This window comes from Nicotiana tabacum, chromosome 6, assembly GCF_000715075.1.
Source record: "Nicotiana tabacum cultivar K326 chromosome 6, ASM71507v2, whole genome shotgun sequence".
NCBI classification, from domain to species: Eukaryota; Viridiplantae; Streptophyta; class Magnoliopsida; order Solanales; family Solanaceae; genus Nicotiana; species Nicotiana tabacum.
Genome location: NC_134085.1, coordinates 118,192,616 through 118,205,607, shown reverse-complemented (window position 1 = coordinate 118,205,607; position 12,992 = coordinate 118,192,616). Strand labels below are relative to the sequence as shown.

The following is a 12,992-nucleotide window of genomic DNA, read 5'->3' as shown; positions in this document are numbered from 1 at the left end:
CTCCCCTTAATTCCTAAGATCTGACCATATTCGTTTTCCCCCTCCCATTTCTTTCTCTTCTCCATTCCTTCTTCTTCTCAAAAAATACAGAGATGAGACCCATTGAGTATATCATCTTCATCGTGGTAGATGTTTTTCGTCATCTGCCAGATTTGTAGTATATTATCTTCAGCAACACTAGCGACGACCCAGTCTTCACATGGGTTCCATGAGAAGTCAGAAATTTTACTTGTATGGCCACCATGAATAAAGAGCAACTCCGGTGGCCCATCTTCTGCATCTTCTGCTGTTTTGTTCTTCATCAATCCTGGAAAAATTGATTTGTAGTTTATTTGTAGAAATTTTGTAGATAAAGAGAAAATTTTGTAGTCAACATTTTTTTTCAACATAGATTGTATTGTAATTGTACTATAAATGTAGTAATTTTATAGATACCCTTTAAAACAATACTGCTTTATACATACGTAAACTGATTTGTAGATTTTTTGTAGAAATTTGTAGATATCTACAAACTGGATACATTGAATTTTAATATCTCAATTCTCATTTCAATTGTAGCATAATTGGCATTTTCGACATAATTGTAGAAGATTTAGAAGTTTTAGTCTTCCCAATCTACAATTTATCTACAATTGATCTACAATTCTACAATTTAGCTACAATTTTTGGAAATATGTCTTCTTCTTCTTCTTCGAGTTTCAATCTGAAATTCAGTTAAAACCAAGTCTAATCTTCACCAAAACCCCTCAAAATTGAGATATAAACTCCTAAACATATTCCGAATTATTTACAACAACACACAATCCAAACAAATAATGATTTTTGAAAACTCAAATTTGAATTCAAAGCTTTTTAATGGCTATCAATGGTGGAAAATATATGGAAGAACAGATTTTTTCAACTTTGAGTTGTTGAAACTCGAAAATTTGAATTGTTCGTTCTTTTTTTTTTCGAGAATTTGAATTGTAGTTCTGGAAAAAAATACGCAGATGAGAAATCTCCTTTCCCTTTTTAAAAATTGAATTTAATGTAGAATCAATTAACACCAAGATTCTCTCCTTAATTTTAGCGCGTTTTTAGGGAATATTCTGCTCTTTTAATGCCTAATAGTCGAATGGTATATAAATTGTAGTTAAAGTGTGGATTGGGCGGGTAATTAATAAACTATGCACATTTAGGGTAATAAGGTTTCATATATGGTATAGTTAGGAAAAATCCCCTTTTTAAACAATTTCAGCCCCCTTTCTCCTCCTCCTTCTCCTCAAAGTTTTATCTTTTCTTTTTCCAGAAGTAAGGTTCATCCCTATCTGCTTCTTTTTATTTTTCTAGTGAGTCATATAAATTTTCACGCTAACCTATACATCTGAAACAACCAATTTGCTTTCTTCGTCACTTCCTATCACGTGTTAGTTGACTTTCTTGTTTGTGGCAAATATATATATACACACAACATTGCAACAGAACTCATCAACTCACAGCTTTATCTGGGAAGGGAAAGGGTAAAAAAAGAAAGTAGAGCTATGTTTTGTACAATTAGCTTCATTTTCACATGTATTCATTGCAACTAATGGTTCTGATCATTTACGATGCAGCAATAATTTTATTCTTTATATAAATATCAAGAAACCTGTGATTTGATGGAGATGTTGTTACATCCTTTTTAGTTACTACCATAAACAACATGAACGATAGGTTATATGTATGTTATTAAAACATGATAACTACAGTTTCACGTGAATAGAAGGAGACTGATGGTCTAATAACTACAGTTTCATACAAACACGAATGAATAAATAAACAAAAACTTCAGCTCTAGAGCTGAAGTTCCCCAGTTACAAAACAAAAACTTCGCCAGTTACAAAAACAAAAACTTCAGCTCTAGAGCTGAAGTTCGCCAGTTACAAAACAAAAACTTCAGCTCTAGAGCTGAACTTCAGGCCCGGCTACTAGAATGCTGAAGTTTTGCGTGATTGCCTTTGCTACTTCAGCCCCGTATGCTGAAGTTATGCGAAAAAGCGGGTACGCTTGCAATTTTTTTTGCAAAGCGGGCACAAGTTAAAACGTGACACAAAAAGCAGATATAGATGCAAATGCCCCTCCCGAGTAAGCCCGTGGCCCGTGAGGCTTGGCTGAGGCTGGCCCGGCCAGGCCCGTGGGCCTAATAAAATATTTATTTAAAATATATAAAAAATAAAAAGTATAGTGCCATTAGAGATGGAAAGTCAGAATTGGATCTTTACTAAGAGGAACCAAAACTTGATCTTGAGAAGTTTCAAGAGATGATGTTGTCATGTATTGAAAGGATCATTCTAGAAAATATCCCGAACTTTCAATGATGGTGCGTGATGTACTTAGCATTCTTATTACCATTGTACCATCGTAATCAAGATTTAGCATTGGTGGCGTGCTCTTACAAAGTACTGAAGTTGCATTTATTATGAAAATGTCCAAACTTGTTACTACTTGAAATTGGCTGCACATGTTTTTTCGAACTCAAACTGGTAATATTTTGTATGTGAATTTAAATATTATTAATTTTTAAAATTTAATTATTTTTAATATTTAACTAATTAATATTGCATATGAATTATAGATGAAAGTGAAGATGTTAAGACAACCTTGTCACAAGCGGATTCAAATGTGTTTGATGAAGATGATGTGTTGGATATCTCATAAGCATCATGAACGTTCTCTTGAATAGTTTGTTTTAAGTTTTGACTTTTAGTGAATGAAATATAGTCCTGTCTTTTACTTTTTTTAGTATTTATTGTGATATATTGGAACAATATAAAAAATTATTAAGTTTTGCGAATTTTTTCCAAAAAGATATTTTTTAACTTTTATATAATTATTTTTTTTAGGTCAGAACTTAAAGAAAAAATATAAAATTATATTTTTAAAAATGATGGGTCAGCCCGTGGGGGCTCGCGACCCACATAGGGCTGGGGTGGGCTGACCATTATAAGGCCCATCAAAATGGTGGACTAGCCCAGCCCGTCAATTGCTAAAGCCCATGTGGGCCGGGCCTATTGACAACTCTACTGCTATGGACATATATATCCATTATTTATTGGAATTTCATTAATTAAATAATAGAAAAAGATCGGTATAACGTTTTCATACAAGGTCTATTGTACGCAGCCTTACCCTATATTTCTATAATACCTTGTTTTCACGGCTTGAACATGTGAACCTCCTAGTGTTGGGATATACTATTAAACATGCGGTTTAGACATAGTATTTTATTTCACTCTTTATGGAATAATTATTTATTTAATTTATTCAATTCAATAAAGTACTATTTTAAATAGATCATTTGTTATATGTGTGTTCTTTTAGTTATGTAGTAGACAATTTAGTCTATGGAATCTTAGCTCATGCACAGAAGATTAAATTATCGGTTCTCATAATTAATAAATTATGTTCACAATCAAAGATATTATTGGACAAAATATCTTAATGATTGTAGCATAAGATTATAGTATAATTTGTCTTGATTATGGGAGTGGTTTTACTCCGACTTCTTGTGCTAGTATACTTAGTGTATATTGAACGAACCAAGTAAAGAAAGATATTTTTGTACTGAATATATATATATTTTCTCTAATTCATTAAATAAGCTTATACTCCTAATCTTGATATTATTATTATGATCAATGTAATTTGTTTATTGTTTTGATTTATCAAAAGGTACAACTCTATTCAGAGTTAGTGTATGCCTAATAGATTGGACAATAACGAATAACATTTGTGAAATAATAATTAGTTGATAGAATCGATGACTCGGTTTTGAGCTTGATGATACCCCTTTATGTAAGCTTATAAGTTTTCATGTGAAAAATCCAGCCGGTGGATTTTGTATCCGCCACATGAAATAGTTTAAGCGGAATTGTAAAGGATTTAATTAATTGATTAAATTAAATTTTCAGTGATTTAATTAACTGGTATTTGAGATCTTAAGATGGGGAGTTAAAATAAGTGTTATTGAATTTTCGAAATTCAAATTGAGGAGTTCAATTGCAGTTTTTAGTGGAATAAATTGCAATTAATTATAGTAAGAATTAATTCATGCTAATTTCGAATTAATGCTATAATTGGTAGCCTCTTATTATTTCTGTGGTCCATGCTATACCTAGTAAAAACTTGGAGAAAATTTGGGTAAAAAGTGACTTGGGAAAAAAGTCATCTAGTAGAGCTGGAGTAGGATTCTACTTGTAAAGCAGAATCCTACACATTTTTGGAGCATAATTTCGGCCTAAAGTAAGTCTATTAAAGGAAGATTAATTTCACTCAATAACTCACTTTTTAGAGTTGTATTGGTCTTGCCCGCTCAAAAGAAAAATCATCCAAAGTTTTACTAGGCATATAGTAGGAGACTACAACCCATGATTCTTGCTGTGTAGAAGATTTGTGCAATGATTTCAAGAGGTTAGTGCTTCTAATCTTATGATTATAGCATTGTCTAGTTTACATGTATTTGATGCCTGGTTTGTATGCTTGCTTCCGCTGCGCATGTTCTAACAATTGGTATCAGACGCCGTCTTACATCTAACTAGATAATGTAATACAACATGAATAGAGTAATATTAAAACGTGTTATTATTCTATGTTAAAAACGTGATTATATTTATTAGTATTTTAATTCTATAATGATGAATTAATATACACGCATAAACTGTGGTGTTATATTTGATGACAGTCTGTGTAATTACGCTTTTGATGAATAGCAATTTATGTTTTTTAAAACGTGACTGTTTTTAAATTCTATTAATTCTGTAATTATGGGTTCTTTCTGTAATGTGTGTGTGTGTGTGTGTGTGTGTGTGTATATATATATATATATATATATATATATATATATATATATATATATATATATATATATATAAACACACACACACATACCATTAATCTGTTTTAGTTGCGTTTTGTCCATAATCACAGTGTTATATTAATAAAAACTTGAATGTTTTATATGATATTAGTTCTGAAATTTTAGATTAATAAATGGAATTATGAATAGTGGCATTTTTGAACGGTGAAAAACAAACTGTTTTTTACAATCCTGTTTGAACACGTTTTTATTAAATAATAAAAAAAATATTATTTAAGTTCTGAAATCATGTTTTAACATACATCAGTATATTATGTGATTTAAACAAGTCAAAATAATAAAAACTCCTTAAAAATGCCAAAAACAGAATTCTACAAATAGGTCATGATTTTAGAATTGTGAGCATTCAGGGTCGTTTAGATGGGTTTTTGGCCATTTTTCTATTTTCTGGAAAAAAAATTAATAAAAGAATTTTTTTTAAAAAGAAATTTGTGATGGTAGGGTTCAATTTTCATTATTTTCAATCATGTTTTACAGTAATATAATGAATTTATATATTGACATAGGTCTTCTTCCTCGTCGGATAAATTCATTATAGGTGATTACTGTAGTTTTGCCTCTAGTTATTTGATTGCTTGTATTAACTCTCCAACTGAGTTGGATGTTGATTCAATGAAACTAGAGTTTATAAAAGTGATATTTACCTATCTTAAATTAATAGCTTACTCTCTATCTGAGTTGGTCATGTTTAAATTTATGGGGTTAATATCTTATATCACTTATATATTTTGCATGAATAGTTAAGTTTCCCTAACGAATCTAATTGTTCAATGAGCATGATTATATGTGTAATGTGTTGTTTTGAATTTAATTATTCTAGATACATAATTAATGATCTATTTAATGTGAATATCTCTCAGATTAATCATGTCTACATTCAATCCACCTACCCCAATTTTGAATCAAAACAAGCTAGAAGGACCGAATTATGTTGACTGGAAAAGGAACCTTGATATTGTCCTAACTGCCGAAGGTTACAAATTTGTAATCACTGAGGAGTGCCCAGAAAAACCTGAAAATGCTACTGACGATCAGGTTAAGGCCTATGACAAATGGGTAAAGGCTGATGAGATGGTGCGATGTTACATTCTTGCCTCTATGGCGAATGTTTTACAACATCATCATTAGTTTATGGGGTCTGCTTATGATATGCTCGAAAGTCTCAAAGAGATGTTTTGTGAGAAAAATCGTGCAGCTAAGCAGATAGCCATGAAAGCCCTTTAGATGGCTGAAGGATTATCGGTCAGAGACCATGTTCTGAAGATGATGAGTCTTCTGAATGAACTGGAGGTCCTTGGAGCTGTGATTGATAAGGAGTCTCAAGTTGAGATGATCCTGCAGACTTTGCCTTATAGTTTTCAACAATTTCTCTTGAACTATAATATGAACAAAATGAATTTGTCACTAGTGAAACTGTTGAATGAGTTGTAAGCAGCAGAATCTATTATCAAACAACAAGCTCTAGTTGTGGCACTCAATGTTGAGAAAGCTTCGGTTTCTAAGTCGAAAGGCAATAAGAAAAAGAAGTAAGCTCAAAAGGTTTTGGCACCTAGTGGTGCGGTTGGTTTGAAAGAGCCCAAAGGCAAGTGCTATCATTGCAAGCAACCTGGGCATCACAAGAAGCAATGCCCTGCCTATCTGGCAAAGTTGAATAAGTAAGGCAATTCAAATTTAAATGTTGTTGAAACTTGTTTAGTGACTATTTCTACCATATTTTGGTGTGTAGATTCGGGAGCCACTAATCATATCTGCACTACTTTGCAGGGGTTTCAGGAAACGCGTCGGCTAAGTGAGAATGGAGTTTGAGTTTTTCAAGCCAATGTCAAGCCAGGACCAGCTTTAGCATTATGAGATATTAGAATTTCGTTTAGTAGTGATAGAGTTTTAGTTTTAAAAGTTGTTCTCTATGTACCTTCTATTAGAAGGAATTTGATTTCGGTTTCGAAAATAATGGATGCTGGTTATAATATTTATTTTGCTAATAACTCTGCTGTTATTAAGTTTAATAAACGTTTTATCTATATTGTTGCTAGAGTACACGACCTTTTTATTGTTGATATATCTCCTCATGTGCTACAACAACCAAAAGAATTAAAAAACATTAATCTGCCACATAAAAGAAAACGTATTTCTGAATTGAGTCAAACTTATTTGTGGCACTTACGTCTAGGTCATATAAATCTAAATAGGATTTCGAGATTGGTCTCTTATGCACCTTTGAGTTCATTGAAAGTGGAGTCACTACCAACATGCGAATCCTGTTTAGAAGGTAAAATGACCAAGAGACATTTTCCCTCAAAAGGAAATAGAGCCAGTGATAAGCTAGAATTAATTCACTTTGATTTATGTGGTCCTATGAATATACAACTAAGAGGTGGTTTTGAGTATTTTGTGACTTTCACAGATGATTACTTGAAATATGGATACATTTATCTGTTACGACGTAAGTCTGAATGCTTTGAGAAATTCAAAAAAATTTAAGATGGAAACGGAGAAACGACATGATAAATATATCAAAACATTGCAATCTGATCATGGTGGTGAATACCTTTCTGCAGAATTCATAAAATACTTATCAGATAGTGGAATTACATCTCAATTATTTGCCCCAGGAATACCACAATAAAATGGTGTGCCAGAAAGAAGAAATATGACCCTTATGGAAATGGCTAGATCAATGTTAAGTTATTCTGATTTGCCTTCTTCGTTTTGGGGATATGCTTTAGAAACAGCAAATTACATTCTAAATTTGGTTGCTTCAAAGTCAGTACCTTCAACTCCAGTAGAATTGTGGACTGGGCGCAAGCCAAGTTTACGGCACATTCGGGTTTGGGGTTGTCCAGCACATGTGCTGAAAGGGAAAGTGGATAAATTGGAATCAAAGACAGAAGTATGCATTTTTATTGGATATCCAAAAGGAATTAAAGGCGGTTTGTTTTATTGTCCCAAAGAAAATAAGATAATTGTTACGACAAATGCCAGATTTTTAGAAGAGGACTATTTAACGAACCATATTCCTAGAAGTAAACTAGTTTTACAGGAATTAAATAATGGAGTAACTCAAGACTCATCTCTAGAACGTATCCCGGAAGCCAATATTGACATACCACTGCATTATCATAGTGAGAGAAATGTCAATAGGCAGCAGATTGCACAAGAGCAATTGCCTGACATCTCACTTCCCCAAAGTAGTGGGAGTAATGTTGAGCAACCTCAGATTGTTGAAATTGTTTTACAACCTGCATTCCATGAAGAAGTTAATGATATCTCAGCACCACAAGGTGTGGAGGATAACATTGAGGCTTCAGTTCCAGAAAATGATGTTGTGATTCAACAACAAAATCAGCCTCCACCTGTAGTGACTAGTCGTAGTGGGAGAATTATTAGAAAACCTCTCCGGTTTGCGCTCTTGGGAGAATCTTATGATAGAATCCCTAAAGAGCGTAATACAGAACCTATTAGTTACGACTACAGGATACAGATACTGATAAATGGGTTGATGCTATAAAATCTAAAATGGAGTCCATGTACTCCAATCATGTATGGGATCTTGTAGAACCACCTACTGGAGTCAAACCCATTGGTTCTAGATGGATCAATAAGAAAAAAAAGGAGTGGATGGAAAAGTGCAAACTTTTAAAGCTAGGCTTGTTGCAAAAGGGTTTACTCAAAAAGAAGGGATCGATTATGAGGAAACTATTTCGCCAATAGCCATGCTTAAATCCATTAGGATTCTCTTATCCATTGCTGCTCATTACGATTATGAGATCTGAAAAATGGATGTCAAGACGGCTTTTCTAAATAGAAGTCTTGATGAGTGCATCTATATAGCACAACCAGTTGGTTTCATAAAAAGTGGCAATAAGCACATGTTGTGTAAATTAAAGAAATTCATTTATGGATTGAAACAAGCTTCTAGAGCATGGAACACTTGTTTTGATACATCGATTAAAACCTTCGGTTTTAATAAATGTGAAAATGAGTCTTGTGTCTATAAGAAATGGAATGGAGATAAAGTTACATTTTTGGTTTTGTACGTAGAAGATATTTTGCTCATAGGAAATATTGTGAGCATGTTGAATTCACTAAAGGAATGGTTGTCCTCACATTTCGAAATGAAAGACTTGGGACAGACAATACATATCCTTGGGATCAAGCTTATGCGAGATCGCAAGCAAATGATATTAGGCTTGTCCCAAGCACTTTATATTGATACTATTCTCACCAGGTTTAGCATGCAAGATTCCAAGAAAGGGTTTCTCCCTTTTAGACATGGAATCTCTCTGTCGAAAGATCAGTCCCCAAAAAACGACTGATGAGATAGAAAAGATGAAGGCGGTCCCTTATGCTTCTGCTGTAGGGAGTCTCATGTATGCTATGCTATGTACTAGACCGGATATCTGCTTTGTTGTTAGCATGGTTAGTAGATTTCAGTCTAACCCTGGACGAGAATACTAGACTGTCGTTAAACATATAATCAAGTACTTGAAAAGGATTAGGGATTATATGTTGGTTTATCACTCAGGTGATCTTGCACCCATTGGCTATACTGATTCAGATTTCCAATCAGATAGAGACTCTAGAAAATCTACCTCAGGATATATTTTTACCTTACGAGGTGGAGTCATAAGTTGGAGGAGCATCAAACAATCATGTGTTGCTGATTCCACCATGGAAGCCGAATATGTGGCTGCATCTGAGGCAGCTAAAGAGGTTGTTTGGCTCAGGAATTTTCTGAAAGAGCTTAATGTGGTTCCTTCGGTTCAAGCACCGATTATACTTTATTGTGACAATAGTGGTGCAGTTGCGAACTCGAAGGAACCAAGAAGCCATAAAAGGAGTAAGCATATTGAGCATAAATATCACTTAATTCGGGACATAACTCAGAGAGATGATGCAAGAGTATTGAAGATTGCGTCAAAGGACAACTTGGCAGACTCGTTTACAAAGAGCTTGACATAGAAGATTTTTGACAAGCATGTAGAAGAAATGGGTGTTAGAGTAGTAGGCGCATGGTTATGAGTCTAAGTGGGAGATTGTTGAGATATACTATTAACCATGCGGTTTAGACATAGTATTTTATTTTACTCTTTATGGAACAATTGTTTACTTAATTTATTCAACTCAATAAAGTACTATTTTAAATAGATCATTTGTTACATGTGTGTCCTTTTAGTTATGTAGTAGACAATTTAGTGTATGGAGTCTTAGCTCATGCACAGAAGATTAAATTGTCGATTCTCATAATTAATAAACTATATTCACAATCAAAGATATTATTGGACAAAATATCTTGATGATTGTAGCACAAGATTATAGTATAATTTGTCTTGATTATGAGAGTGGTTTCACTCCGACTTCTTGTGCTAGTATACTTAGTGTATATTGAACGGACCAAGTAGAGAAAGATGTTTTTGTACTTAAAATATACATAAAACATTTTCTCTAATTCATTAAATGAGCTTATACTCCTAATCTTAATATAATTTTTATGATAAATGTAATTTGTTTATTGTTTTGATTTATCAAAAGATACGACTCTATTCAGAGTTAGCCTAATAGATTGGACAATAACGAATAACATTTGTGAAATAATAATTAGTTGATAGAATCGATGACTCGGTTTTGAGTTTGATGATACCCCTTTATGTAAGCTTATAAGTTTTCATGTGAAAACCCAGCCGGTGGATTTTGTATCCGCCACGTGAAATAGTTTAAGCGGAATTGTAAAGGATTTAATTAATTGATTAAATTAAATTTTCAGTGATTTAATTAACTGGTATTTGAGATCTTAAGATGGGGAGTTAAAATAAGTGTTATTGAATTTTCGAAATTCAAATTGAGGAGTTCAATTGCAGTTTTTAGTGGAATAAATTGCAATTAATTATAGTAAGAATTAATTCATGCTAATTTCGAATTAATGCTATAATTGGTAGCCTCTTATTATTTCTGTGGTCTCTGCTATACCTAGAAAAAACTTGGACAAAACTTGGGTAAAAAGTGACTTGAGAGAAAAGTCATCTAGTAGAGCTGGAGTAGGATTCTACTTGTAAAAGTAGAATCCTACACGTTTTTGGAGTATAATTTCGGCAAAAAATAAGTCTATTAAAGGAAGACTAATTTCACCCAATAACTCACTTTGTAGAGTTGTATTGTTCTTGCCCACCCAAAAGCAAAATCGTCCAAGGTTTTACTAGGCATATAGCAGAAGACTGCAGCGCTAGATTCTTGCTGTGTGGAAGCTTTGTGCAATGGTTTCAAGAGGTTAGTGCTTATAATTTTGTGATTATAATATTATCTAGTTTACATGTATTTGATGCCTAATTTGTATGCTTGTTTTCGTTATGCATGTTCTAACACCTGGTCACATAGCAACAACTTTACCATTTCCTTAACTAAAAACCCCATCTCTGGTCTATCGTTATCCCTTATTATTTGTTTAATAGTTATCCGCAAAGCCATCAATGGCGGCTGTAACTTTCCAACTTGTCTACTTGGAGGTCTCCATTTTTATACCCATACTCGTGATCATATTAGCGATCCCCCTAATCGTAGTGACGGCCACTCCTGCAATTTCGGACCTTTGTACGGTACAATAGCGAATAGGGCTCCTAAAAAACGTAAACCTGTAAATGATAAAGATAACAGCTAAAAAAATGCAACCATCCTTTGAAACAATATTTTTTTTAAAAAAAAAAAAAAAGTTCTTGCATGCAAATTTAACTTCGTATACTAATCTCCAATGCGATTTAGAACTTAAAAATTACTATTCCTAAACAATTAGAAAAACTGCATTTCTTAATCTAAGGATGTTTTGTGTCTGTCCTATTGAAACAACTTTAGACTACAGATCGTTAAATTGTAATCAACCTTCTTTTAGTGTAAACTGACGCGGCTTTACCCTTTGGTCAGTTAAATAATCCTTACATTTGGTAAATGCTTATATTTACTCACGCGATTAAGAGTAATGACCTCGCAAAGGTAGAGTTCAACTGCACCTCACTTTGTATTCTTTGAAATAGCCCTCAAACATTACGTCAATGAAATAACGATATGATCTCGATTTTGAATTTCTGAGTCCCAGGTTAGTATATATATAATTACATTCCTATTATCATGGCAGATATTTCAAAAAAAAGAAAAAAGATTAAAAAAAGAAAGAAAAACTGACCTAGAAATATCTCCAGTCCGCTTCCTAGAAATATAATGCATGAACACTAGAAGATAGGACATTTAAGAGAGTCACATGGTTGTTTATGGCGAGAAATATTGCTAAAAATAAAAAAAATATGATATTATATGTCACATAAAGTTGGATAATGTAAATGTTGGAGGATAAAACACTTCAAGCCCAATCATAGGCCGACTGGTGAATGGCTGCTTAAATTTCAAATTGATTTACACCCTACCAAATACAAAAATATAAACTCTTTGGTATTGTTACTATTTGGCAATCAATCATATTCATAATTGGCATGTGAGTTGAAGCTAATTGATGAAGCGAAATTTGATGCGTGAGTAGTCTCTTTATTGCACCACACTAACTGTTGAGATATTTTGCTCAACTTATTTGAAGAAAAACAAAAATAAAAATGAACTCTTTGGACACTTTCAATCTTTCATTGCCATTTATCAAGATAATCTGATGTAACTAAAAAAATAATAGGACCAGTACCCAAAATCCAGATCTTTTCCCAGCAACAGGAAACCTTTATCAAATTTTAGTCCCCATTTAGACTACCTAATCAAAGAAGATACTCTGCATTCGACTTAATTCACGCACATTGTCAATAAGACAAAGACCTTAGCGAAGCCAACCAAACTCTTTCTTTTACTTTTTCATATTGCTCCATCAGTTTTAATTTATATCACACAGTTTAATTCGGTATGGGATTTAAAAAAAAACTTTTAAATCTTGTGGTCTTTAAAGTATAAAAGATAAAAGTTTTGTGGAGCCATAATATTTGTGTGACTATAAAAATTTCTAAAATAAAATATTTATAATTATATTATTTTCAAATATAGAATATATAATTTTTTTGGAACGGACTAATAAAAGAATTGTATTATATACTATATCAATTGAAACGGAGGGAGT

At 32.9% G+C, this 12,992-nt stretch overlaps 1 protein-coding gene across 1 annotated transcript; it reads left to right on the top strand.

Annotated features, from left to right (window-relative positions):
* Positions 1–7,559: 7,559 nt before the first annotated feature.
* Positions 7,560–8,402, top strand: LOC107765733 (uncharacterized). Its single transcript, XM_016584415.1, has one exon. It carries the CDS (start codon positions 7,560–7,562, stop codon positions 8,400–8,402), a length of 843 nt encoding a protein of 280 aa, XP_016439901.1.
* The last annotated feature ends 4,590 nt before the right edge of the window (positions 8,403–12,992 follow it).